The sequence below is a fragment of the Electrophorus electricus genome, chromosome 21 (assembly GCF_041902795.1).
Source record: "Electrophorus electricus isolate QZ-2024a chromosome 21, ASM4190279v1, whole genome shotgun sequence".
NCBI classification, from domain to species: domain Eukaryota; kingdom Metazoa; phylum Chordata; class Actinopteri; order Gymnotiformes; family Gymnotidae; genus Electrophorus; species Electrophorus electricus.
Window position 1 is genome coordinate 13,795,001 of NC_137517.1, and position 27,500 is coordinate 13,822,500.

General features: G+C 46.7%; 4 protein-coding genes across 12 annotated transcripts in view; all 4 read right to left on the bottom strand.

Moving 5' to 3' along the window:
- fnbp1b (formin binding protein 1b) overlaps positions 1 to 4,029 on the bottom strand; it is a 68,324-nt gene extending 64,295 nt beyond the window's left edge. Inside the window, exon 1 of one of the 2 annotated variants that reach the window (XM_035521194.2) lies at positions 3,810 to 4,029. In XM_035521194.2, coding sequence (XP_035377087.1) covers positions 3,810 to 3,833 — 24 coding nt within the window. In that variant the 5' untranslated portion in view covers positions 3,834 to 4,029. The remainder of the gene's footprint in view (positions 1 to 3,809) is intronic. The other variant, XM_081704245.1, reaches the window with a different exon arrangement.
- A 570-nt stretch (positions 4,030 to 4,599) lies between these two features.
- Positions 4,600 to 8,350, bottom strand: cdk9 (cyclin-dependent kinase 9 (CDC2-related kinase)). 2 transcript variants are annotated; one of them, XM_027031782.3, is made up of 8 exons: positions 8,115 to 8,350; positions 7,820 to 7,933; positions 7,442 to 7,523; positions 7,257 to 7,347; positions 6,941 to 7,107; positions 6,609 to 6,780; positions 6,337 to 6,485; positions 4,600 to 6,177 (listed from the first exon to the last, which is right to left on the bottom strand). In XM_027031782.3, exons 1-8 carry the CDS (start codon positions 8,153 to 8,155, stop codon positions 5,812 to 5,814), a joined length of 1,182 nt encoding a protein of 393 aa, XP_026887583.1. In that variant the 5' UTR covers positions 8,156 to 8,350; the 3' UTR covers positions 4,600 to 5,811. The 2 variants fall into 2 exon arrangements, with proteins under 2 accessions (XP_026887583.1, XP_081560574.1); XM_081704448.1 differs by lacking the exon at positions 8,115 to 8,350 and having other exon boundaries at positions 7,691 to 7,823.
- Positions 8,351 to 8,698: 348 nt separating this feature from the next.
- fpgs (folylpolyglutamate synthase) lies at positions 8,699 to 18,016 on the bottom strand. Of its 2 annotated transcripts, none has more exons than XM_027031774.3 (15): positions 17,500 to 18,016; positions 16,339 to 16,467; positions 16,130 to 16,183; positions 15,959 to 16,023; positions 15,370 to 15,484; positions 14,127 to 14,204; positions 12,719 to 12,780; positions 12,032 to 12,134; positions 11,785 to 11,862; positions 11,478 to 11,628; positions 11,289 to 11,372; positions 10,847 to 10,997; positions 10,646 to 10,721; positions 10,398 to 10,464; positions 8,699 to 10,310 (listed from the first exon to the last, which is right to left on the bottom strand). In XM_027031774.3, exons 1-15 carry the CDS (start codon positions 17,623 to 17,625, stop codon positions 9,931 to 9,933), a joined length of 1,719 nt encoding a protein of 572 aa, XP_026887575.2. In that variant the 5' UTR covers positions 17,626 to 18,016; the 3' UTR covers positions 8,699 to 9,930. The 2 variants fall into 2 exon arrangements, with proteins under 2 accessions (XP_026887575.2, XP_026887576.2); XM_027031775.3 differs by having other exon boundaries at positions 11,289 to 11,369; positions 17,500 to 18,015.
- Positions 18,017 to 25,383: 7,367 nt separating this feature from the next.
- Positions 25,384 to 27,500, bottom strand: part of slc4a4b (solute carrier family 4 member 4b) — a 55,492-nt gene continuing 53,375 nt past the window's right edge. For all 6 annotated transcript variants that reach the window (XM_081704220.1, XM_081704218.1, XM_035521170.2 and 3 more), the window contains one exon: positions 25,384 to 27,500. This exon is cut by the window's right edge and continues 824 nt beyond it. The gene's annotated coding sequence lies outside the window, so the exon portion shown is untranslated.

The window sequence follows — 27,500 nt, forward strand, 5'->3', positions numbered from 1 at the left end:
CTACTACCACTGTGTAGACTAGAGCACTACCTACATAGACTAGACTACTACCACTGTATAGACTAGAGCACTACCACTGTGCAGTCTAGAGCACTACCTACATAGACTAGAGTACTACCACTGTGTAGTCTAGAGCACTACCTACATAGACTAGACTACTACCACTGTGTAGACTAGAGCACTACCTACATAGACTAGACTACTACCACTGTGTAGACTAGAGCACTACCACATAGACTAGACTACTACCACTGTGTAGTCTAGAGCACTACCACTGTGTAGACTAGAGCACTACCTACATAGACTAGACTACTACCACTGTGTAGTCTAGAGCACTACCACTGTGTAGACTAGAGCACTACCTACATAGACTAGAGTACTACCACTGTGTAGACTAGAGCACTACCACATAGACTAGACTACTACCACTGTGTAGTCTAGAGCACTACCACTGTGTAGACTAGAGCACTACCTACATAGACTAGAGCACTACCACTGTGTAGACTAGAGCACTACCTACATAGACTAGACTACTACCACTGTGTAGTCTAGAGCACTACCTACATAGACTAGAGTACTACCACTGTGTAGACTAGAGCACTACCACTGTGTAGACTAGAGCACTACCACATAGACTAGCACACTACCACTGTGTAGACTAGAGCACTACCTACATAGACTAGAGCACTACCACTGTGTAGACTAGAGCACTACCTACATAGACTAGAGCACTACCACTGTGTAGACTAGAGCACTACCTAGAGCACTACCACTGTGTAGACTAGAGCACTACCTACATAGACTAGAGCACTACCACTGTGTAGACTAGAGCACTACCACATAGACTAGCACACTACCACTGTGTAGACTAGAGCACTACCACATAGACTAGCACACTACCACTGTGTAGACTAGAGCACTACCTACATAGACTAGCGCACTACCACTGTGTAGACTAGAGCACTACCACATAGACTAGCACACTACCACTGTGTAGACTAGAGCACTACCACATAGACTAGCACACTACCACTGTGTAGACTAGAGCACTACCACTGTGTAGACTAGAGTACTACCACTGTGTAGTCTAGAGCACTACCACAGACTAGCACACTACCACTGTGTAGTCTAGAGCACTACCACATAGACTAGCACACTACCACTGTGTAGACTCTTTTGCATAAGGTGTGTATAACTGTGTGTGTGTGTGTGAGAGAGAGAGAGAGAGAGAGAGAGCGAGAGAGAGAGAGAGAGAGAGAGAGAGAGAGAGAGAGAGAGAGAGAAAGCATGATCAGAAGCATTTCACACCAACATAGTTTATATCAGTGGTGTACATACAGTGATTGTGGGTGAAAGTATCATTAGTGTCAGAAGCAGGAGCTTTTGGTCTCTCACACTCACTCACACACAGACACACTCATACACACACAGACACACTCATACCACTTATACACACACACACGTGCACACACACACACACACAAAACTGGATTATGTGCATGTTAAAAAAAGAAGCAAGATGGGAGAGAATAAAGAGAACGATGACGAGAAATGGACGACAGGAATGCGCCTGAAAGAATCAGCACTTGCGATCAATTACATGAACTCTGAGTCACAGAGAGGGAGAGAGAGAGAGTGGGGGGCGCTAAGAGTGACCGACTGATGCTAAGCTCTTTAACAAGAAAACAGAGAACAATGAGCATGAGAAGATGGAAACAATGAGTGAACTGACATGGGAAGGGGGGAGAGAGAGAAAGATGGACAGAATAAAGAGGTGTGAGGAGAGCTGTTTTAACTGCAGACCAAACAGAACAGAGCATGATGGAAATGTCTACTCATTCCAGGCGTGTGTCGCACGCCACCTCACCTCACGGCTCTGCTCGGTATGAAGCCGACTTTGAGCTTCCTCTGCATTTCACAACTATGACATAACAGCCCCACGCAGCCATGTCCATCTACAGTCACTACTTCAGTGAGATGGACTAAAGTGTGTGTGTGTGTGTGTGTGTGTGTGTGTGTGTTTCCACAACTGCGAGGACCAAGTGTCCTTGCAAGGATAGTAAAACATAAAATCCCACTAAACACGGGCATTACACTGATCCAGTTTATTTTTAACAAAATGAAGCCTTTTAATTGAATCTAAAGGACTGAGAGCATTTATTTTTATGTCTTGATAATGTTTCAGTTCATCTTGGCCTGGCCATAACGGTTAAAGGTAAGATGGTTTCACATTAGAGCTACAGTGAGGTTTAGGGTTAGCATTAGGAACATTTACTTACACCAAGATTCAGTTAGTTATTACAACAATATATATATATATATATATATATATATATATATATATATATATATATATATATATATATATATATATATATATATATATATGTATGTGTGTGTGTGTGTGTGTGTGTGTGTGTGTGTGTGTGTGTGTGTGCGTGTGCTGGCTTGATGCCAGGGGGCATCCACACTATGGGTGACTCTTATGGTCATGACATTTATCTTGTCATCCTCTGAGCGCCCATACACCCCTCTCTCTCTCTCTCTCTCTCTCTCTCCCTCCCTCTCTCTCTCTCTCCCTCCCTCTCTCTCTCCCTCACATGGGCACCTCCGGCTGCAACTCATAAAGTAGTCAGACAGGCCAAACTCTAACTCACGCTTGGTTCCTTTTTGACTCCCGTTGACTCTTACAGCCGTGGGACGTAACCTTCTCTATAACTGTGGCTGCTACACTCAGCCTGACAGTTGTTCCGCCGTTCTCCGTCTCAGAACCATCCACTCTGGCATCAGTTTAAACTGGATTCATGTACGGTTTGCACTTCTCAGATCAGAGAAGTTAAAACCCCTAAGCTTCTCCGTGGTGGACGTGTGCTAAGCGACAAGACTCGGTACGGCCGCGACCGATCTGGTGTGTTGGGCCTAACGTCTGTCGCGAATGGACCCATCCCGAACCGTGCAGCGATCACACGCTTCCCGTCCAACACTCCCCTGCACTCCGCCAGCATTCCCCCGGCGCTCCCGACAGCCAAACGACGCCGGCCCGCGGATTACTGTGCCACAAGATCTCTATTACAGATTATAGAATTATCAATTTATAGATTATAGATTTACCGATTTATATATTATATTTATATATTATATATTTATAGATGATAGATTTATATATTAATAGATTTATACTTATCGATTTATAGATTATATATTTAGAGATGATCAATTTTATAGATGTATAGATTATAATTATAGATTTATATATATTTAGAGATTATAGATTTAGATGTATATATTATAGATTATGAATTTAGAGATTATATTTTTATAGACTATTAGATTTATAGATTATAGATGTATAGATTATAGACTTCGTTCGGCTTCTTCCACCGCGTCGACATCGGAAAACAACGTTGTCGCGGCGGGAGGCAGAGAGACCATAACGTTACCGCGGAGAACCGAGGCGCCCGTGAGCGGAACCAGCCCAGAGCAGCGGGGCGTGCGCTCTCTCGTCGGAAGCAGCAGGTTCCGTTGGAGCCACTGCAGCGCTCCGCGCGGTCCTCTCCCCGTTGCAGAGGACCGGATTTAACGGAGCATCTTCAGTCCCGCACCCGCGCCCGTGTTCATCGTCAGGGGCCCGGGGCGGGGGGGGGGGGGGGTGTTGGGGATGCGCTGCAGGCTCGGTGAAGCTGCATAAAGCGCGAGGCAACAAATGCATGCAACCGCAGAAACGGACTCCGTGAATCCTAGCACAGCGCGAGCGGTAAAACGCGTTGCCGAGCCCGAAAGCGCGCGAGGTAGTAAACGCTTCCACCTACCCACAGCTCGGTTCCCCAGCTCATGGTTTCCGCGCGGTCCCCCCGTCGTAATCCACGGTTCAAACGGAGCGTCTCGACTACAGACCACGGCCGCGGGGAAGAGCGTCAGTCTGCGGCGCGTGGGTGGGTATTCGGACTGTCGTGTGTGTGTGTGTGTGTGTGTGTGTGTGTGTGTGGAGGGGGGAGGCGGTGTTCGCACTCTTTCCTGACGAGTGCAGCGCGCGAGCACGTTCGCTTCACCCAGGAAACCAACAGAACCTCATTTCATCTTCCTCAAAACTGCCACGAGCCACAGAAGTACAAGCCCCGTTATCGCACCCGCCGGCGCTCGAGCCCCGAATGACAGCTGCAGGCGCAGAGCGGCGGTAGCTCAACAAGCGGCGCGTTACCGGGCTGGACCCCACATGGCACAAGAGCCGAACCCAACGATTGTTCCGATACTCCTTTTATAAACGTGCAGGTCCGTTTTAGATCGCAATTGTCGCGGTAAGAAAACCTGACGTATTTTTCGTATCGATGCTCATAGACTAAATGTTGCACGGGTTTGTATGCAACACGCGTTAGGTTAATTTTAGTACCTTTTCAGTAAAAGATAGTACGTATTCTTGTGAAGAAAGCAAGAATGAGCTCTCGGAATTCTAAAAGATATTGTGCCATCTGGTGGCCGTGTAGGAGCATTGCATCCGTCAGTCGCGGTCACGTTAAGAGTGAATCACATTTCCCATACTTATTTCACAGCATTATTTTTTAGAACGTTTCAAATCTGATAATCAGGCAACAAATCCCCACGCTGAGTGAATGTGAGAGGTTTATTGGTACTGCACTTACAGGTACCTTCAGCAAATTAAACCAACACAAACTTACAAATAAAATCATTATAAAAAAATTAACTTAACAAAACAGTAAAACTGGAAAATGAAGACTTTAGCAGGGTGGTATTTAAAAAAAAAAAAAAAAAGCTATCTTAAACTCTTCTGTGAGCCCACAGGTACTGTGAGGTTTATTGTGGACTTAACACATGGTTGATTTGTCAAACTTATCCCTTTTACTTTTAATATTCTCATCGAACATTAAAAGAATGCTCAACAGCGACTGCCCTGATGACCTAACTTTTCCGAGGCTGGCAGCAAGCAGTGCCAGGAAAAACTATCCCTGATCAGGGGATTCTGTAGCGAAACTGCACTTTAGTCAGGGATTTCAGTAGTAAATTCAAATGTTCAGATCACTGGCCCTCTGACAGGTATTCCACACGAGAATTGCACGCGAGCATTCCGTGCTTCCCAATCATAGAAAAAATTGCTTTTCTTCTTCTTCTTCTTCTTCTTCTACATTATCTAAAAAAGCAACTTACCCTGACACGTATTCCCATCAAACCCGTTCCTGAGCCAGGGCAGATGGTAGTTATTAACACCAGCACGGCCACGCCGGGCCCAAAATAGCTCAGGGACTCGACGCAAACGTCCATGTGAGGCTGAAGGCGGAATTCCCAGCCACGTGCCTGGAGTTCCTGGGGACTGGCCACCTCGCGCCACACCGGCCCTCGATTTCATGTTGCCGTCCACCTAAACACATCCTTGGAAACAGCCGGACAGAGACGACTAAGCTACGCACAGCGACGGAGAGTTGGGGCCTCTGGGAAGGGCCGGAACGCTGCAAAGGCGGATTCACTGACTCAGGAGCAAGTTTGTTCCACCTGAAGGTTGGCTTACGCTCTGGGAAAAGTCATTTGGCTCGACTGGCCGCCATCCTAATTTAAGATTAAAGTTGTACGAGCAAATCCTAATTTATTGTAGAACTCCTGGTCGAAGCTAGGAACGACAACGCATGTTGGCAGACCAACGAGAAACAATAATTCATGAAAATAATAAACATGTAAATATCACGTCCAAAACGCTACAGGGCAAGGCTGGTTATGACCTCCCGCCCACATGCTCAGCCAATCCGACACATTTGTCTTCTACCTGACCAATCACAGTCTGCCTAAACCTGCCTCGAAGCCAAATCAAAACACCCTGTCGAACTCTGGCTGGCTGGTGGTGGCAGGGTTCCTGCTCTGATTGGCCGGCTGCTGGGGCATGTGTCCTCGCCTTCTGGGCGGGGCCAGATACTCGAACATGGAGGTGTTGTGTGTGGAGAGCATGTTCTTGAGGTCGGAAGGCATGGGGTCGGACCAGAAGAAGTCGTGGTTAAGTGCGTCGTCGCTGTCGATGCGCTGGGCGGGGTCGAGCACCAGGAGCTTGTCGATGAGGTCAAGGGCGTACGGGTCCTTCACGTAAGCCTTCAGGCGGTCCTTCACCTTCCGCTTCTGGCCTTTGGGCAGCTCCATCTTCTGATAAAGCTCATACTTTTTATCCACGCCTGGCCACACCTGAGAGGGGGAGAGAGAGAGAGAGAGAGAGAGAGAGAGAGAGAGAGAGAGAGAGGGAAGAAAGAGTGGTGGAATGACTGAGCTCTCCTAGCGAACAGTTCACGCTCACAGTCAGGCTCTGAAATGTTTCTGATGAGGAGCCAGAGGTGTGTGTGTTACCTCTGCAGTAATGGATCCACACAGCTGGCTGATCAGTGTGAGCTGATGCTGCTCTGTGTTGCCCTGCATGATGGGGCTTCTAGTCCACATCTCAGCCATGATACACCCCGCACCCCACAGGTCGATAGGGGGACCATAATCTCGCTCCCCTACAAACACACACACACACGCACACACAGTACAGACAAATCTCAAACCAGATCACGTCACGTCAAACGTAACCACGGTAAAACAGTAGTCATATTCCCATCTCCAGGATAACCCCCCCCCACCTAGCAGAAGCTCGGGCGGCCGGTACCACAGGGTCACCACGCGGTTGGTGTAACGGTTTCCCTGGCTACTCTTGGCCAGGCTGAACGCTCGCGCGAGGCCAAAGTCGGCCAGCTTCAGGACGCCATCCCGCGTGATCAAGACGTTCGCCGCCTTCATGTCCCTGTGCAGGATCTGGAGCGGGGGGAGACAGGGATCCGATCAGGTTGCGGACGAACAGGGATCCGATCGACACATCAATTTCTACACACGCTCTTTAACCCGTCACACACCTAATGACGCTTTAAAGGACGACAATGCATAACTACATGAAGTCGCCATATAACGCGCTCACCTTGTTCCTGTGTATGTAGTAGAGGCCGTTCAGAAGCATCTGCATGACCTTCTTGATCTCCGACAGCGTGAACTTCACGTTGGCGTTGCTGAGCAGTCCGGCCAGGTCGTGCTCGCAGAAGTCGAACACGAGGTAGATGCTGCCTTTGTAGCGGTTGAACTGTGTGGCTACAGGACGCGCGCACACACACACACACACACACACACACACACACACAGTAAATCAGAGTCAATTACAGCCAAGAGACTGAGCAGCTGTTGTCTAGTGTAGGCTCTCCTAACCTAAAAGGGACTTTCGCACCAGAAACACCACTCACCCTTGGTCCTGCAGATCTCGATCAGGTTCACGACGTTTTCGTGTTTCAGCAGCTGGAGTATCTTGATCTCCCTCAGAGCCGTGATGGGGAACTGAAGAAAAGCACGGCAACAGACGGCGTTAGCGCACGCTAGCCAGCCCGGCAGAAGCGGCCGCCCCGCGCGCATCGGCCAGCTCGAGACTTACCCCTTCTTTCTCGTTCTCCATCAGCACCTTCTTGAGCGCCACCTTCTTGCCCGTCTGTCTGTGCTTGGCCTTGAACACCTCCCTACCGTCAGAATATATTTTGCAATTCAACGTCGCACGAACAGGCTTCAGCTGCGATCCGAGCAATGCGTTTAGCTCGGTCAAAGCAACGCTATTTCAGGTCAGACATTCATGCAGACGCACACCATAGCTAGCTCGCACAGCAACCACACACGACGGCTGGCCAACCTAGAGAAGATCAGCGCGACAAAACATCCGGACCGATGTGAGCTGGCCACCACAGCTAGCGCGACACCGTTTATCCCCGACATTGCCTCACGGGCCTATAATGTGAAGGTGCGGAGTGAGCCTGTTTACCCGAAGGTGCCTTGGCCGATCTTTGCGAGCTTTTCATACTTGGAAAACTCGTCGCAGAACGGGAACTCGACCCCATCGTAGTACTTGGACATGATGGCGGTCTCCCGGTCCGACCTGCACGAGAGCACGGGGTCAACACGTTACACGTAAACATGGGTGCGGCGGCGCCGTTAGGACGACCACGGGGCAGCTGCAGGCCTCCGCCGACGCGGCTAAACGCGCCGAACCACACTGGGATATAAATCGCGACGGCAATAGTCCCCAACGAGTGAAAAAAGGGTGAAAATATTCATACTTGTCGGCCCCGCCGGAGCTTCCGGTTTTGTCTCGCTGCATCCTCGCGCTTCTTCTGTGGCGCGCCACGCGCTTGCACGTCGCCTATAACCAGCAGCGCCGCGCGCCGTCGTCTGCAGCGACCCCGTGCGCGCGCCGTTGGACACCGACTTTGAGAACCAGTGCGGGAACGTCGCTTGCGGTGGTTTTGTCCGCAGAGTTTGCAGTAAAGTGTTTATGCGCAGCTGCGCAGGAGAAGATTGATTAGGAGCTCGTTGAACGATAGCTGTCCTGAGCAAACGTCGACACCTTTTGGTCTGATTAGATTATGCAAAGGGAAAGTGTGAGCTTCTGATGAATTATAATGGACATCTTCACATGGTACCGCAGATCGAAACCTGAATGTTTATTGGCCTTCGGCAATAGGGGGAGGCGAATCGGCACATTCCACACTAACGAAGCATAAGATAACAACTCCTTAAGCGCTAAATTAAAAAAAAAAAAAAAAAAGAGACGGTTTGTGAGAGTAAGGATTTAAAGTGATCTTTCACTGCACCTCATCAGAAATGGTCACAAAATGTAAAATGTCACCTGAGCAAAAAAAAAAAAAAAAGTCACACATTATTTCTGACAAATTATTTAATGTAATTAAATCAAACATACAGAAAACCTTAAAAAAAAAAAATAAAAATCTTGTCCACCCTGTACACTACAGCAATGCAAGGGGGTAACTGTTGGGGCAATTTTCTATACAGACAATAACCTCCCACCCCCAGTTAAATTTAGATGCCCCTTTTCCATCGTCGCATTTATACAGCACATCAAAGGTGGAAAGAGGCGGTACGCACGCACGCACGCACACACACACACACACACACGTTTCCAAAATCTGTTCCAACACCCTTTCCAAAAAAACAACAACCACTTCATGCGAGTGCAATGATTTCCATCTACCTATTTCACCCGAGAGACAAAAAAACAAACATTTCAACCAAGAACTAAAATAATGAAAAGGGAAAAAAGACGTGCCTGCGGATCAGAACTGCTTGAACTTCTAAAGCAACTTTAGCCAAAACCCAAAGATAAAACTTATGCCCATTTTGATCATTACACACACTGCTGCCTGGTCAACCCCCAAAACTTAATATTTCAGTGGCGCAGGTGCATGAAGACTGGCACAGATGCTAGACGATGCAAATGGAATTCCCCCCCCCCCCCCTTTTTTTTTTTTTCCTGAGATGTGGACTATTCCAAGCCTCAGGTCATTCGCAACAACACGAACAAGACGTCAGGAAGAGACGAATACAAACGGGCCGTAGCAGAGCCCACACAAACAGCCTCCTACATCTAGGTGTTCTGGTCAGGGCAACCCTAGTCTTGAACAGCAACACATCATTAAAGGGCAGTACATTTTAGTTATTCCAGGTCTGCATGCCAAGTGACCAGAATGTGCTGCTCAGATTAGAGTTAGTTAAGAACTCCTCAGGACGCTGGGTAAAGACGCAACGAGTCAGCCCCGGAAGAGGTTTAAGCCGTGGCTTGGTAACCGGCTCTGGTAAACAAAGACCGGAAGAACCGCACAGCCGGCCGTTTTGCACACGAAGGCACAGGTGAAAACTAAGTGCATTAAGCGCCTGCTCAGTGGTGGCAGTGTGTCAGCAGGTCAATTAAGTAAAGTAGCCTGTGTAAGGCCCAGTGTATGAGAACCTACTGGTTCTGGATTAAGTAAAGTAACCTGTGCAAGGCCCAGTGTATGAGAACCTACTGGGTCTGGAACTGAATGGCAACATGGCACAGGAAGAAGCACTTAGATGTTTCTCCACCCCCCCAGCTGTGTGTTAGGAGGCTAGGCTCGGTTCCAGGTGTTTCAAAGCCCCCCCCACCAAGTGCAGGCTCCCTGTGATCAGCACGTGGATGTTGGCCGCCTCCTGGAGCAGCGCGCCTTTAGCGGCCACGCTGGCCTTCACGGGCGCCACGTGCTTGCTGGGGTCCGACAGCACCGAGTCCCTCCCCTGCGTTATCCACTGGAGGGCGCTCAGGATGCAGGGGAACACCAGGGTCGCGCTACGCCGCTCTGCCACCAGGGGGAGCCCGCCGCTGCCGATCAGAAGCTCCGCCGCCGGCTCCTCCTCCTGGCCGTGTAGGACGCGCCAGCTCCGCTGGTTGTCCAGGCAGCGGGTGAGCATGTTCTCCACGGAGACGTTAAAGTTCTGCTGATCTGCGGGCAGGGGAAGAGGAACGGTAAAACCACGCGAGTGTCGGCCGTTACACAGACAAGCGCGAGCGCCGCCGGGGCCATGCTGACCTGCGTTGCAGGCGGCGATGGTCTCTGTGATGTTGGGGCAGAACACGGCGAAATCGAAGTGGCATGGCTGCAAAAAACCAGACACACCAGAGCAACCAGTGCCGTGTTAAAATACCAGCATTACTGAAGCTGCATGGAGCATTTTTGAGCGTCCACGTAGACATTACAATACGATATTGACATTACTAAAGCATCTCATTTCATAGGGGATTTTAAAGAAGGGTTTGAAATTGATGTTGGCGTCTCACCAAGAGTAGTTTAAGCATCGCAACACAGTCTCTCTCCCCTGTAGCATTGAACAGCAACACCCGCACTACTGAACCCCTACGCACACACACACACACACACACACATATACATCTTACAGCTGTATTCCGGAAAATTCTTTCGTCACTCTTACTCATCAACATCTTAGAAAGCCAATGCAGAGGGTGCGAGGCGAATCTCACGTGGCGCTCGCTTCGCGCTGCGCGGCCGCCTCGCTGAACCAGCTCACGCAGGCCTGCATGCTGCGTGTGGTGTGAGCACCGTCCAGGAAGTACGTGATGCTGCTCCGCGTCAGGCACTGGTTCCGCCCCTGCCACTCTGTCTCCGCCAGGCCTGCGCGTGCACGCGAACACACACACACACACACACGCGCCAAATATTAACTACTATAAATCCCGTATAAAAGACTTCCAGGGATGGTGTGTGTGTGTGTGTGTGTGTGTGTGTGTCCTCTCTGAAAGAGCAGAAAGTACAGTATAGATAAATAGATAGTGGAACAGTAAAGCTGATCAATACAGTATATGGAGCAGATCAGCAAACAACAGTAGAGCACTGAATAATAAAGTATAGTGGCGTAGATTATAGCACAGCATAGTGGTGTGGGTCTGTACAGTACTGCTGTACCTCTGAGCATGCGAGGGCTGGGCTCGAACGCCGGGGCGGCACAGAGCCCTCCGGAACCTTCCGCAGACGCCACGGCAGCCTCTGCTATAGGAAGAGGTGGGTTAACGCACGCTCGCGCACACACTAATGCGCATATGCACAAATAAACTTGAAAAACTAAAACTGCTAAGGAAGTATTTTGACCCCCACCCGCGCTGCAGCGTCTCTGGAGCCAGCAGTGGGCGAGCTGAAGTGCGAGGGAGGCGTTGGAACGCTGGTGCAACCCAGCCAGTCCCAGCCGCACGGGGCCCGACACCGATGACTGGTACTGGTCCAGCTCGGGACACACGGACAGGGGGCACTGTGCGCACGTGCAGGGAGAGGCAGGGGCGCACACGCGCGCGCGCACACACACACACACGCACGTACGCGCACACACATACACACACTTAGGAAGATGTTCAGTGACCATTAGAAACACGCAATGGCTGTGTGTGTGTGCGTCTCTCTCTCTTACACCAATGTCCTTGGCTCTCTCCTGCAGAACCGTCATGGGTGCTTCTTGTTGCTTCACTGTAAATGCTGGGACTCCAGGCTACAACACCACCACCCCCCAACGACAATGCATGTCATAAACACCACAGGCTAACAAACCCCCCCCCCCCCCCCCCCCCAAAAAAATGACCATTTCATTTCATAAGCGCAAGAGAACATGTTTCCAGGGCAACATGTGTTGGGTTGGCACCACACGCACGAACACACACCTTGAATATTCCTCCCTTCTGCCAAGCGATCTTCTCTAGCGTGTCCCCCAGAATGCTGGTGTGGTCGATGCCCAATGAGGAAATGCCACACACCCATGGCTTCCTGCACATATACACAAACCCACAGCTTTCCAACACGGTTTTAGAGTCCTGATCGCACCTACAGACCGCTTTTCCGCTTTCAGTAGCAGGGCGAACAGCTGGAACAGCGCCCCCTGTACACCAAGAACTGGAAGGCCGCACTCTGGAGCCATTACTCAAGCAGTGTGGGGCCTTCTGGTCTGTGAACGTCAGCCTTTGCGAGGACAGGTGTCTATACTGAAACTCAAATATTGCGCTTATAACGATGTGTATAAAAGAATACAGTAAATTATGCACAACACGCATGCGTTGTGTAAATTTTAATGTATTCTGAGGATACGTAATTGGGTTAAATTAAGTATGGACCAACGATTGGCTCAAGTCAAAAAAGTCTCAGACTCTTCTGAAACAGAGTCTAGACTCACTAAACTGCAGCTGTGACAGGGGATAGAAATCCCTCCACAGACGCACACCCTCCAGATGTCAGAGTGAGACAGCAGTCTGATAAAGTTACACTGACATAGCGTCTGTTTACAACCCAAGGACACTTCCCAATCTTTCAAGCTGACGCATTATGTGAACAGACTAAGATGGTGCAGTTCTTACCTAATGATATTAGTGCAGTCATAGGCTCCGCCTAGTCCCACCTCAATGACAGCAACGTCCACCTTACACACACACACACACACACACACACACACACACACACACACACACACACGAAAAGGTTAACCATGCATGCAGTAGAGGCAAAAGATCACGTGTGGCATCTCTTTGGGTCAACAGATCCAATTTTCACAGAATTTTCAGAGCATGGAAACTCTACCGCTGTCCCAGTGTGGACAGACGACCTTTAAACCGATGAACCCAAACAGAGACGGTTTACCAGTCTAGCATTTTGCAATGTGAAGATGCACTGGGTGCGCACGCACATGCACACACACAAAATCCATCCCCACCAACCAAACCGGGGCCCTTTCACAAACACAGTCCTGAAACAATCGTTAATTTTACTGTTATATTGTTTCAAAAACACACACAGTCCTGGTTCGTGGCAGAGCGGAGACAACAGCATCACGTCTAACTGAGATTTGATACTTGGAATTGGCTGGTGACAAAACCACATCAAAAGACCAGCTGTGCCACCATCACAACTGCCGAGCGCGCCACATACCATCCGGCTACTCCGCCCTTGCGCAATGCCCCGCCCCTTTTTGGGCAAGAGCATCTAGCTACCCCGCCCTTGCTCAATGCCCCACCCCCTTTTGGGCAAAAGCAGCCCTTCTCATTTCACTGCCAATTTAAAACAGCATTAATTAAGAATACTGAACCGATTTTTAGCCAATATGAGCTGGACAAGTGCGTCATCCTGACATACACAACCACATCACCACCACCACGCACACACCTTAATAACTAGGTAACATTTTCCTGACAGCTGTCACTGACGTAACGGCACTTTGCTGATGTGACGTTTTTGTAAACCAATCTAGCTACAATGCTAAAATTAACATGCTTAACAACAGGTGTTTGGTAAGCTAGTCATTCATTAGTACAGACGTGCACGTGTTGACCGCCTGCGTCACGGTTTTCATGCTCTCTGCACATTTTTGTGCAAGTCATGGATGAAAAATTCAATTCAGCAAATGCACGGTTCTACTCATTTTTTTACAACTTGGTACGTTTACAGCGGTCGTTCTGAGGATGGGCCGGTGACATGCCTAGCTTGCTTCCGAGAACACTCGCATACCTGACTAGGCCACAGGTTCAAAGCACGGGGCAAGAAACCAACGTCCACGTGAGGCCATGCTGTGCTATTCAGTAAGGGGTTGGGTGGAGTTTGTCCTTTCTCTCCTGCTATAGACGCGCCCCCCCCCCCACACACAGCATCATGGGAAAAGCAGGAATACAATTTCAGATTACTATGTCGATGAACGACTCTGCTTTCTAGTTTTTTCGGATACACTGCTCAAGCACACTGGAAAAAACAGGCGACATCACACAGGCCACTCACCTTCTCCTGAAGGAAAACGTGGAAGGCAAGGATGGTGAGGAAACGGAAATACGCTGGCATGGTGCCACCATGGGTATCCTAAAAGGTCAGAGAGCAAGAGAGTTCAAAAGGTCAAAGGGCAATCGTATCTGACTAACCGCCATGAACCGTCTGATTTTGCACTAATGAAAAACGGGGTGCCCCAAGGATCTGCGCTTGGCCCGTTACTATTCTCTTTACAAGCTACTACTCCGTTTTGTCATTTGCGAACATGCCGTTAGGTATGGTACCACCAAAACCACTGACCCAAGACGGTGATCTTCCCCTTTGCAACCTTGCGGAAAATCACATTCTTCAACTTGTGTAACGTTGCCAAAATTGCAAAAACACTGACGATTCATGCCTTTACCTCTAGCTGGATGCTCCAACACGCCACTAAACAAACTCCAGCCGTTTCAGGTAGCAGTATCTAGTATTCGCTAGAGCCAGACAACTTGACACCATCGCGCCTCTACCCTCACGCCTGCACTAGCTGCCAGGGATTATAAAATACTTCTTGGGACTCCTATAAACATCTAAAACATGGTTTGGCTCTGCTGTGAGCTCGCAGAGTCTTACAACCCAGCACGCACACTCCGGTCACAAAGCGCTGGTCCGTCAGTTCCTCAAATTAGAAAAACCACAGTAGGAGATTAAGTTTTTTCTGACAAGGCCCTGCAACTATGGAACGCGCCCCCTGCCTCAGTTCAGGACTCGGATACACCCTCAATCTTTAAACCCAGACTCCAAACATACCCATCATCACTAGGACGTCGTGTTTGTCATTTATACTTACTGTCTCAGTTCTCGTAACATTAAATTCTACATTGTATTCTCTCGCGTTTTGCAGTGATTTTCTGACGTGAAGTTGCATCTCTCTCTCATAGTCCAGTGTCCACCAAAGGAGGAGGATCCCTATATAAACAGGCTGACCGTTGGTTTCACTCAATATTGAATATTACGCTGCCTCACCAATTTAGCTCAATATCAAATGGCACTTCTTTACGGGGCTGTCGTATGCAAGAGGGACATTTTTGTGCGCACGCGTGCACAGAGCTGTTGGCCTCCGTCTCTGCATCACACACCTGCCAAGCCCGTGTCATTTAGAGGGGGCCGTTTTCTGGTTAACCAGGCGTGAGATCGGGCACGTGGGACAAACTAAGCAAAGCAAAGCGGGCCCTGCAAATGCACGGCACACTGCAAACTGGCCAAGTGCCACACCCACCTTGGTCTGGTCCAGGCGTCCGTAGACCTCCCAGAAGTACTTAGCGAAGAGGTCCCTCCCTATGGGGTGGCCGTCGACACGGATGCGCTCCCTCACCTGCACCAGGTGTGGAGAGCTGGAGGAGAAACACGCAGGCACTGACGGAAACGCGACATTGAGAAGGAGCCAACCAGGTGGCCTCTGAGGTGCAGCGGGTCAAACCAACTGCATGGGGGGAGCCCCCGTAGCGTAAAGGCCAACTGTGCCGACATCACCATCCTGGCATTCACATTATGGATTACCCCAAAGAGTGGTAACGTCCAAAGGCAGAGAAAAAAAACCAAACAGACACACAGCTCTGTCTCAAACATCCATGACCTGAACTCAATCCACACACACACACACACACACACACACACACACACACACACACACACACACACGTCTCTTTCGCGTCACACCCAGACTGGCACACTCACCTAAGATCATTGTCTATATTAGCAACAATCTGGGTGCAACTGACTTTGAACTTTGACCAGACACAGACAAGTCTGAACTCCACCATACACGAGCCATACGCAGCTGTTCCGGGTCGGCCGTTCTGCAGTACCTGTAAAACCCTGTGCGAAATCCATAGCTCCTAAGAATCTGCTCTGTGAAGGCACACGTCGAGCCCTGGGGAGATAAACACCATTTCCCACGTGAGGATCATTTCACTACTCGTCCATCAGAATACTCTTATCTACTCTGAAACAACGAACTGTCCACACACCCCACTTACCTTTCCCTTTGTCCCGGTCACATGTATGATGTTGAGATGATCGAGCTCTTCTACCTGAAGGCATGCAAAACCAGTAAACTCGAATATCGTACAGTTAAACCAGGCATACGTGTATGGATGAGGGAGAGACAAAGTGTTTTGATGTGTATGATAAGTGTCGTGCGTGTTCCCCGAGTAACTGAGGCCAGGGTTCTACAGTGTCACGGTACCGTGAGGCCTGCTCTCTTCAGGAAGCCAAACATAGCCTGGAGCTGGACTTCGGGGTGTCCCCTCTCTCTGCGCACCTGTTCCAGGGCACTCGCGTTGGTCTGCAGCGTGTTGAGGGTGCACACTGCATCCTGCAAAGAGTAGAAGTGATAAGAGCTTCTGTGCTTTGCATAGCATGCATCAAAACTACATTTTTGATTTGCGATTGACGCTATGGAAACCAATGGCACTGGTATAAAGAGGTATTTAAAGCCGTTGTATGTGCGCGGCAATATCGGTCATATCGAGCCAATAGCAGCAGGAACAGCTGCACACAAGTCTTAGGTCACTGATAGTCAAAGCTACATTTTTGGCTTACTTCAAGACCCTGAATTCTGACACGCTCGACACCATTACAGTGTTAACCCCGAAGAGAGGTGCTTTTTTAACCATACACAAAATAAAGTACACAAATTCGATTTAAGCCGCGTAAGGCTTTGCGTTCAAGAATAGGAGCCTATGCGAAACCACTAAAATACGCACATTTTCCCTAAAAAGAAACCAAACAAATGCGTGATTTCCAGTAAATTTACATAGCTACGAAGTCAGCTAGCCATGTTCAATTACATCGAAGAGTAAAATCAGAAAAACATAACTTTTTTTTAAAGTAACTTAAGCAGCTTGCTAACCACCAAAGCAAAAGCCATGGCTTGCGTGCCACTATCGCCTTACATTCATTTGTTGGGTATTCGCTAAGCTTCTGCTTACATTAACCTTTGATTTAAAAGATGCTGATGCCAAATCAGCTTTAATGCAGTGAAAGGTTTTGCAAAGTTGGAGTTAACCGACCATTTACTAGACCGGCGTGAGTTTTGAATCGCTTCTTGGAGCACCGTTAAGTTGCTCTGCGAGTTAGTAAGCACGTGGCTGACGGAGAGGGACGACGCCTGTCCAGGGACACAGCAGAGTCCAGCGCGTTTCGCTGGACAGACAGACACGCAGACAGCTGCGTGTCCAGAGGCGAACGGCTGTTAACATCTTCAGCAGGTCAAGAGACAACCGCGAAGACAAAACCGCAGCCCGGGACATCCCCCCCGCCCTCCCCGCCGCGGTCAAAGTTTCCTTGTCCTTCTTCTCAAACGACTCCGTCAGCCACCGAGACTGTTCCGAAAACGACCGCTCACCTGGTAGTCCATCCTTCTTCGGCGCGGAGCGGCTCTGGTGCCGGAAACCCCGAGCGTCCACCGTCTGCACCTCGGCAAGGCCGCGAGCGCGGGCAAGCGCCTCCACGCGTGCACCCGGCCCGTCATCGCGAGCAGCCGCGCGCAAGGAAGCCCAAATTTGAGGGGGGCGTCGCTTGTGCTTAGTGGCGCAGGGCGCCGGCGTCACGACGCGCCCGCTTCCACACGCCAGACCGACGCGACATCGCAGGGCGCGGAGGAGTTCGTCATCCGTAAGAAGGAGACGCCTGCGAGCGCCGCCGTCTCGGCTACGATCCGCAAGCGAAGATGTCGCCGCGCTGTCACGCAAACTGAACGCAACGCCCGTTAACTTGGCTTCGGATATTAATGCAGTTGCAGTTCGTGGTCGCCGCAGGACCGCAAAACGCATGTCGTGTCCAGCAGCATTTTAAGAGCCTGCGCTCCAAACGGCTGATCTCGACATGGAGCGCTACTAGTCTCATATGTCCCCCCCTAACCCCCTCGTTTACGATTTTTAATGCGCCTTGTAAGTTGCGCCAAGTACAACACTGCCACCCGCTGGTCAGGCGACGCAAATAAATACTTTATTGACCTAAAATGACCTAAACAGCCTAAGTGGTTATAACAGGGCAAGTTCTGTTTGCATGCTAAAACATGTTTTGACACACATAAAACTAAAGCTACGGTTATATTGCTGTATTTTTGCATATATTAAAACTATGCATTTTCTACCGCAAATATAGTAAGATTAGCGCGGACAGGACATGCTCTGGTTGTGCTCTGGAGCTATAAATCTAACATAACTAGTTAACTAACAAGCGATAACTGAAAAGTAGCTGGCAGTTGATGGGCTGCTGCGATATTAGGCCGTCAATCTTAGTTAGGTTTTCAACGCCACAAAAAAAGAAAGGTTATATGACCGCCATCCGCCTTCCTGTAGTGAAATTGTACCAAAGTGCATCCTTTTCTAATTAACTTAAGAAGAAACGTAAGATATCTGAAGGGAAGAAAGACAAAAAGAAAACGCAGTAAGCCCATATGAAATCTTTTACAGAGTCATTTTGACGAGTGGCTCGATAACCACTAGAAATCGTGAAATATAATGTTAGAGAAGAATACTCTGAATTAGCTGCTGACTTCGCCTTAGACCTAAATAAATCCTGACTGGTAAATAAAAAGCTGACTGGTAGTCCTGGCATTTGTGGCAAACGTCATTTTCAGTCCATCTTAAACTATTTCTGTGCTTCCCCAACCATGAACAGGGTTTTATTTAATAGGTTAAGGTTTAGCCTACCAGCTTGGTAGACTGTTCACCGTCTTCTTGATAATATACATAATAGGATAATAGCAATGTCTATTATCACATAATATACGGAGTAAGGCTTTAGTAGTGTTTATACCACATAACTTAGAGTAATACATTAGTTATGTTTTAAATACTAATTGACGGTGTACAACTGAAATCAAAGTCATTAAAAAAACCTGGGTGTCTGTTAAAAGATTTAAATGTCATAATTTAAGCTAGAGTTGCCAAATGTAGCTAAACCTTATTTATTTTTCATCTTGTTATTTTTATAGACAGTTGGTTAATTAGAAATCCAACTGAGATGCTTTTTTGGTTTATTTGTTTATTTCTTGACGTTGTTGAGAATTTTAAGCCATGCTTAACTCTTCTCTACCTGGATAAAATGGTCCTATATACGTTTTGATTCAGATCCCCTGAACAGATCAAGAAAAGGCATATTGCGCAGTTCGTGACGCTAACAAGCCGGGTCCATAAATCTCCACTTTACTGAGTTCATTGTGTGCATAAAGTATTACATACATACTGCATATTGATATTAATAATATACAAACATTTCCTTCAGGAGACTACAAACTTCGTAATCATAAGAAAGTTACATTGGAAAGGACCTTGGAATTACAATTCGACAGAGTTATGAACAGTTTGTTTTGTGGATTCCGCACAAAATGGCTTGAGTTTTCTTCTAACAAAAAATGCCTGAAACCGGTGGAATTGGTGCGTTACAGAAGCGTGTAACGTGCGTTTTCGGTGCAAATGAATTCCTATACCATTTGAATCCTCTAGATGGTAGCTCTTGACAACTATACAACACCTGTACGGAAAGAAACAAACTGAAATGTTTCACACTCGCTCGAAATAGTGCGGTAAACTAATAGAGGTAGCAGAGTCCTATATTTGTCATTTCAACACAACTTATTGTGTAACTGATGCAACTCCACTAACTGGGAGTTCAGGGGTGGGCAAAGTCAAATGGAATAGTCTGCATGCACGGCGTTTTGCAATCGTGAAATAAAAAAGGTAACTTCCGTCACGGTTCCAGAAAAAAAAAAACATGCGGTAAATATTTATTATTGGTGCATTTGTAAAATAGCAGGCTTGCATAACAACTTAACAACGGTCCCTTTTCTGTCTTCTTATATTCGGCGTCGCTGACTTGAACGCCGGATGTTATGTCCCGTAGGATCGTCGTTATGAGACGATACACTCCTTCCACTTCAAAACAGGTCAAATTACGCCTCATTCGCAGCCGAGTGCTGCAGTCTCCAACGTCATGTCTTCGGCAGTTTGTTTGTTTTTAAGTAGACAGGTCCGTGACCTACCACCGAAGAATAATTTTAGGGAGTGTATTCTCAGAAAGATCCAAGGGTTCGGTGTAAACTTCGTTTTCGGTGATGCAAAAACGAACTAAACCTGTCTGTGGTTTGTTTGCGGAGGTGGAGCCTACCAGCTAGGGGTGGAAGGAGTCTCCGCAGTGCTGGCCTGCTTTTGAATATTGATCTTACGGACACTTACACATCTGCTGAGTTGTTCATGAGCCTGCAGACAGAACATGACACCTCCGTCCTGACTAAAAGGGCGTGATGTAGAGGTCCACAGCCTTCAGGACTGCGAAGACATCTTTGTGTGTGTGGACAGGGCACGCCAATCGATTATTATAATCATTATGTGAGGTGGTCCCGGCGTTTCTCCCACCGTGTAACGGTCTTCGCAAAGGCTTACAGTGCTGAGGAACGAAAGGCGCATTCAGTTCGGCTACCCATCAAACTCGTGTTTCCTTTAAGATATCAAGTCCTCGTCTTCACTCCAAAGAAATCAGCGCCGGGACTGAAAAGAAAAGGTTCACAAACGTTTTGCGTTTGTCAAGCCTTGGTTTAAATATATATTTGTAGTACAATCGCTTTCCAGTTTATTTTGACTAAAAAAATACTTCACGAAATATCAGTTGTACCGCGTTTAACTAGGCATCGTGTGACAAAATATAGCCTAAGCACAAATGTTTTCTGATTCTGTCATTAGTAACATGATACATTTCCTTTTACTGATTAAATTAAACACGTCACTCAAATCAAAGCTGAATAAATGAGCCAGGCAGCTTGGAGAGGAAACAATAATATTTTCAGAGTAGGCTTTCAAAACGTGGTGGGGTACCCAGCCCACCAGATTCTTACTGTGTCTCTACAGGACGGTCTACCAGCAGTCACTGAGGTTCTGCTTTTCACAAATCTACAAAGGACCTGATCTATTTACTGTTAATTTTGGCAAATCTATTTCATTTAAAATTGCATTCAAATCCGATTAGCATACAGTGACAGTGCTCTGCCAGTCCTTTATAAAGGCGCACAAAATGCACTTTAAAAAAATGAAAAGAAAGTTGTTTTCGCTTGTTTTCTTTTCTTGTAACGCACTGGCCGCTATCCAGCCGACCCTCACATAACTAACACACCCACACACACCAGTCATGCCGCTCATGTCGCTTCCCCGGGCCCAATCACCCACTTAATGGTCATCGCCTACAGCTGCTCCTCAGTCATATCTCTTTCTGTTTAAACCCCACAAGTGGCCGACTGCAGCCTTCTGGTGTGTGCAGACGCTTTGCAAAGCCTGTTTCTTTTTGCTTCTGTTTGTGGTTTGCGAGTAAACGTTTTTTTATTTATTTATGGTTCAGTGCTTGTGTTTTGTTCCTGCTTCAACATGTCGCGTTTGATACATGGAGGGATGTCCTTTCCCTAGCTTTTATTGCTTTTATTACCTGGTTAATCGTTTATCTTTCATAAATGCAGTTTGGTATATTAACATTGAAATTATGTACAAACTTGGTGTTTCATTCATAAACTTATTTTTCATGATAGGAATGTTTGTGGCCACAGTGACTCCGCGTTGCTGCAGATCTCTGACAATTTATAGCTTTAAAAACGTTTCCAAAAGTAACGGGAGGTATTCCGACGACGTTACTTTAATACATACCTAGCGAACTACCTCTCCAATTGTTTCTTCCAGCGTTCTCCCACCTTTCAAAAATGCTAATTCATTCCGACTTGCGAAACCGGTGGCTGCACTAGTACATATGATCAAATGAGGACGTAACACTAAAACGGGAAATAATTGACCATTATCTGATGTGTATAAGCAGGGGAAGGTATGCTTTGTTTCTCTAGCTCTGTCGGGTGTAGACGAAGAGGAGGTCTTTTAAGGCCTCAACTACAGCCTGTTTACACAGCTGAACAAAAGTTAAGTCAGAACCGTACTTCAGAATGTGTGTACACATGTAAATATGTCATTGCAAGCAGCTGTAACATGTAAATATTCTTGCAAAGACTTGATCTGTCTTTAGTTATCCAGTTGGGCTACAAGCTCGCTGTGAGGGGAAGTAGCAAATACTAAGTGATGAAAATGAACCTGATGAAAATGCATGGTTATTGGTCGGTAAAACTGCATGTGAGAAACAGGACTTTTCGTACAGAGGCCCTATCAGCTGATGGTTCTCTGTCCGAAATGTCCTCTTTCTCTGGAAGCTTTGTGTGCTTTTGCTATAACTTTGACTATATCTACATTTCTTAGTAAGGTACACTGCAGTTACTCATCTGGAATCTTCTTCAGAGATATTTGAGGTGTGTAATACATTATCTCCCTTTTTGTCGTGCACCACCAAGTGGGATTTTGCATGAGGGTGGAAAGGTTTGATTCAAAGAACGATAAGATGATTGAAAAACTGAACGCTACTGTTGTATATTATGGTGTCTTGTCTCATTTCTGAAACTCCGCCCATTTCTCTGTCTGGCCTAATTTTTTATGTAATATTAGTGTTTATTGCTTTATTTATCGTTTAGCATTAGCAATTTTTGTCCTATTTATCGTTTAATTCAAGGGATTTTTGTTACTTGCGCCTCTCGAGGTTAACTGTCAATCAGAACGTTCTGCCCAAGTGCACATAATCTCAGTGAGGTGTGTCCAATGCTCTTCTTCAGGTGTGTGTGTGTGTGTGTGTGTGTGTGTGTGTGTGTGTGTGTGTGTGTGTGTGTGTGAGAGTGTCAGTGACCTTGCAAGGTTAACGACTCCGAAGCTGTGTCTGAAATGATCTACTCATATACTCATTCACTAATCACAACTTGGACAGCTTTACATAGACACCAAAGGTTACTCAAAGCATTTAATAATATACCACTGTAATTTCAGATTACTTGAGTTAATCATTCATTTTTGATTCCACCCTCAAACCCCCGATCGACGTGATAACATTTTTTTTTATCGAGGTTTCACTTTTTAAGTGTCTCGCACGTACATCAACCGAAACTTGAAGTAGACATAAATAAATACCACAATTAAATTAACTGTATTGTGAGATCGCATACGAGGATTTGTAGTTTCCATTTTCAGAAAGAGGCCAAAGCTTCGTCACTAGACTTTGTGCACAGACAGTGACGGTCCCTTCACCCTCTGCGCGAAACGTCCCGTTTCTTCCGAAACCTTCATCACACTACTACTCTCGTATATGTATCCTACTTTATACTATTATTATTATATAAAGAAAGCGGAATTTAACAAGTTGAATACACTACAACTATGAAATGAGACTAAAAAGGAATGCGCAATTTTACATGTAATGCCCACAGTATCAAATTTATTACGCCCATAGTCAAACTCCAATTATCATAAAATGCAACTAAACGTTATGATCGAGTTATTTTAGTACACGAAATACTCATACTCAAATGTTTCCTATAGTTTTTATTCTAATCCCAGCCTAAATTTAGCCAGTTTAGCTAAATTATCTTGACATTTCTCCTCCGTCTTCATGATACTAATATCCATATTGTGATGACGTGCGCTAACGCATGGAAATACGTGCACTTCATTCATAGTCCAGTAGGTGGATCTGAGCGGTTCCCGAGGATTGACATTTCTTTTCATTATACGATGAAAAAGGCACAAGGTCCGAAGGCCGTGTATCGTATTTGCTGTGCATGGCGTTAAAAGCAGAGGCTTGTGACTGGAGCGTCACCAGATGAACCGTTAAACTCCGTTGCGCGAAATCCTCCTTGTTGGGTTAATGCCAAAAATAATTGTGTTACAATTTAACCCAACACGATATCTCACTGTGACTCAGTGATTTAAACAACAATCCAAGGTTATTTAAAAAAAAAAAAGTATTTGTATTGCATTTCAAGAACATTCCCACGTGCTTTCGCGAGATATGAAGTTCAAAAGAAGCTTCAAGCATGTGCAGTTCTCACCCTTTAAGATGGGCTCGGATAAAATATACTATTTATAAACATCGACAGCCCATTTGTAGTGCGCAAGAGACTCTTAGCTCAGTTAAGGCTTTTTCTTAGATCTGAATTATACTGCGTTCTTGCTCTGCAGGTTAGGCCCATAGTTTCTGCAGCTGTCTGTAGTTACAGAGGCGCAGTGAAGCTGCTTTTGCTTTTTTAAGTAATATTCAGCTTCTCGTATATTCGGTCAGGTGCGTCAGCGGAGTGCAAAGATGACCGTGGGAACGCAGGACTGGGATTATGAAACACAATTTAATCCCAAAATTAAACAGGTCATTTTAATCTGCTTTAGCTCTCCTCTTGAACTAAGGCGAGTTTAGTGGATACGTCTCGCGATATTTGGCCTCGCATGCGTGCTTTTGAAGTCTAGCTGCTGACCTGCTGCCGGTATCACTTTCATCCGCGTGCACCCCCGTTGTCCCATGCGCGGCACAGAACGTTCCACTCGAAAGGCCTCGAGCTGGCAGGTGATCAAAGTAGCAGCTAACGGCTGCTGCGCGACGTTTTACAGAGTGAAGGCCTTTAGAGCCGCATCGCGCCTTAAACCCGCTCGCGTGGGGAGATCTGTTATGTGCAATGATGTAAAGTATGCGAACATTCGGCTCCGGTTACATGCACGACCGTGTTGGAGTTACGTTTTGGTAAATAGTACATTTTGTATGTTATGCAACATGTATAAAAACGTGCCGTCACCACGACTTGTCCTTTTAAATGCTTTTGTACGTGACCCGCGCTTGTAATGAGAGACACTCCGCACCCGCTAGCTTTTCACCGAACAGATGCTCCTTTCAGCACTATCGAACACACGGGGCTGCGTGCAGTAAGGTGAATTATTGAACCTAGAGAGCTCATGAATGAAGCAACCTGCTGATGCAACACAATTTTTGCCGTGTACCGTTGTGGGTAAATAATTGCTGCAGTTAAACGGGCAGGGTAAACTCCCTCGGGTTACCACCCCACAGTGCACCTGCAACCATGAGCCAATACATCTGGCGCTGATAGAAGTGGATCGGATGGATCAGGCGCGTGCAAGCTACAGGGAGAATTGACCTACTAAATCAAGGGTGGCGCCAGACGCCTCACTCTCGCGCTTCCATACCTTTCATATTAGCACCGTGCTTACTGGATAACTAATAGATGATGCATATTAAGTTGCCTTAGAATTACGCTTATTGTAATTAATAATAACTTGACCTGGAGTTTTAGGGCTTAAGGTTTGATTTTGGCCCATCTAAGATCTGCTCGAGTTCTGCACTTATCGAAAAACGAATCCCACAACGGAAGCAGTGGTCAAAGACAGTCACTTTATTTTCCTCTTTCCACTTTAAGTTGTCTTTTTTTTTTTTTTACGCTGAACACAGAATTTCATCCGTAGTGTAGGCTGGCTCATGAAATCCAGTAAGTGATTGTGGGGGACAACATTTAATGCACAAATCATACAGTAACTGATTGTAACAATATATGTTCCAAAATAATGATAAAGCATGCTTCCCTGATGAGAGAACACTTTGTGACTGCCGACTGAACCCATCTGTTACTTTACAGTGAATGCCTGTGATCAGCAGTCGTGCGTCACGAGGGCCAGAGCGCGGCGGAATCCCGTGGCGTGGTGACCAGGTGCCTTCGCGACGCGCCGCGTGCGCAAATGCACGCTCCTTTTGGCCTTTTTAGTTAAACGGTTTCATTCGAGAATTACAGTGTTTCCTCAATCATCAGAAAATGTCACGACAGCTATCAAGAAAAAAAAAAAAAAAAAAAAACGACAACCCGTGGTAAGGACAGAAAGGATGTCTGGAGAGAAAGAATTGAACACATTAAAAAAACACTTATTTGTTGAGAACCATCCTTTAAGAGAAAGGAGAAATTTTTATCCTAATGGCATCCGACTATTACATTTATATATATCGTTTTACATAAAATGTTACATCTTCCAACATATACAGATCAATTTCTGTCCCGGGAACGCAGCAGAACGGGGTGGGGGGTGGGGGTGGGGCAGCTCAGCAGTGTGAAGGTTCAGTCGGGTGCTGCCCCGTTCATCCACAGCCGAGTCCTTAATGCTATTGAGATGCAGCGGGGGTGGTTCTGGTGATACAGGGGGCAAAAGACCGCACCTGCTGTGACCTTTGCCTTAGAGGTGCCTAAAATCCCACTCTTTAACACTTCAACTTTTTTACAAAGCGTTTTACGTTGGTCAACTACTGGGACCAAACCAGTGGCCTGTTGAGGCATGACCACTGTAGACTTAATATCATAAACACCTCAGAAAACAAGCTTCTATGCGTCGCTCTTCTGCAGTATCGGCTTGGGCTTTTCAGGCCGTTTTCCCCAAATTCCCATCACAGCAAATAATCACATCCTGATACAAACACAAAAACAATTTGTCAAGTAAGGAAGAAGAATCTGATTTGAGCAGTTCAGTCTTAAGCACCCCCACCCAACACAAACACACTCCCACTCCCTAACTAGGGATCACCACAAATATACAGGAACAGGTGCACCATGGGAAGACAATTTGAGATTTTCAATGTTTCTGACCACCGGAAGACATCTGAAAATATTTGAAAAGTTCTTTGAAAAAAAAAAGAAAGTTACAAATTGAAATGTCAAATAAAATATTTGCGTTAAATATTTGTGTAGATTGTTTAAAGTGCTTCAGAATATGATCAGTTTAAGAAAAAAAATAGTTTTAAAATCTGACAAATAATTTTTAATTATTGTTCTCTGTTGGTGCAACGTTATATTCTACATTCAGCAAAGAAGTGACTTTATCTCAGTTAAAAGTCATTGATTCCCATCAGTATAAAAGACTAAAGAGTACCTATAGCTCATTAGTTTAAAAAATGAAGTAGACAAAAAAAAAATATATATATATATATTCACACAGACAATAACAAAATGCTCAGCAGTACATACACTTAAGAAAATCACATAGTACCCTCTTCAATCACTGATTGTCATGGATAAAGAAACGGACTGAGTTACGGACATACAGCCGGAGCGGTACTCTTGGAAGCGAAAGCAAGACGAAAAAAAGCAGAACGTATTGCAAGGACATTTCTGCATGGTGCCCGCTCGTCATGGATCTCCGTGGCTGCACTGGTCGGTCGGTTTTTCTGCGAACCCACAGCGTGTGGCACCTCGAGCCTTCTGAGAGGTAGAACTAAAAATTGGGGCAAACGTTCACGGCGCAGATCCCCCGCTCTAGCACGCGGGTAACGCCTGGTTGAAACCCAGCTGTCAGCCGCGAAAAGGTAGGGAGGGTTTTTAACTGGACTTTATGTGACGATTTGTGCTTTACGGCTCTAAACTGAGTGCAGTCTGCCCTCCGAGTGAAAAGGCATGGCAGCCATTTTGGCTCAGTGGAGGGGTACTGGTGTGCAGTGGGGAGCGTTTGAAAGGCAAAA

What these genes read in the sequence shown, in the direction of transcription:
- fpgs (XM_027031774.3), bottom strand. Translation starts at nt 17,625, where the DNA reads ATGACGGGCCGGGTGCACGCGTGGAGGCGCTTGCCCGCGCTCGCGGCC. An exon ending in TTTCGCACAGGGTTTTACAG is followed by an intron (nt 15,485 to 15,958) that starts GTACTGCAGAAC and finishes TTTCTCCTCCAG; the next exon opens with CTCTCCACACCTGGTGCAGG. An exon ending in AGAGAGCCAAGGACATTGGT is followed by an intron (nt 11,629 to 11,784) that starts GTAAGAGAGAGA and finishes ACGTGCGCACAG; the next exon opens with TGCCCCCTGTCCGTGTGTCC.
- cdk9 (XM_027031782.3), bottom strand. Translation starts at nt 8,155, where the DNA reads ATGCAGCGAGACAAAACCGGAAGCTCCGGCGGGGCCGACAA. An exon ending in ATCGGCCAAGGCACCTTCGG is followed by an intron (nt 7,524 to 7,819) that starts GTAAACAGGCTC and finishes TTCTGACGGTAG; the next exon opens with GGAGGTGTTCAAGGCCAAGC. An exon ending in ACTACATACACAGGAACAAG is followed by an intron (nt 6,781 to 6,940) that starts GTGAGCGCGTTA and finishes CCCCCGCTCCAG; the next exon opens with ATCCTGCACAGGGACATGAA.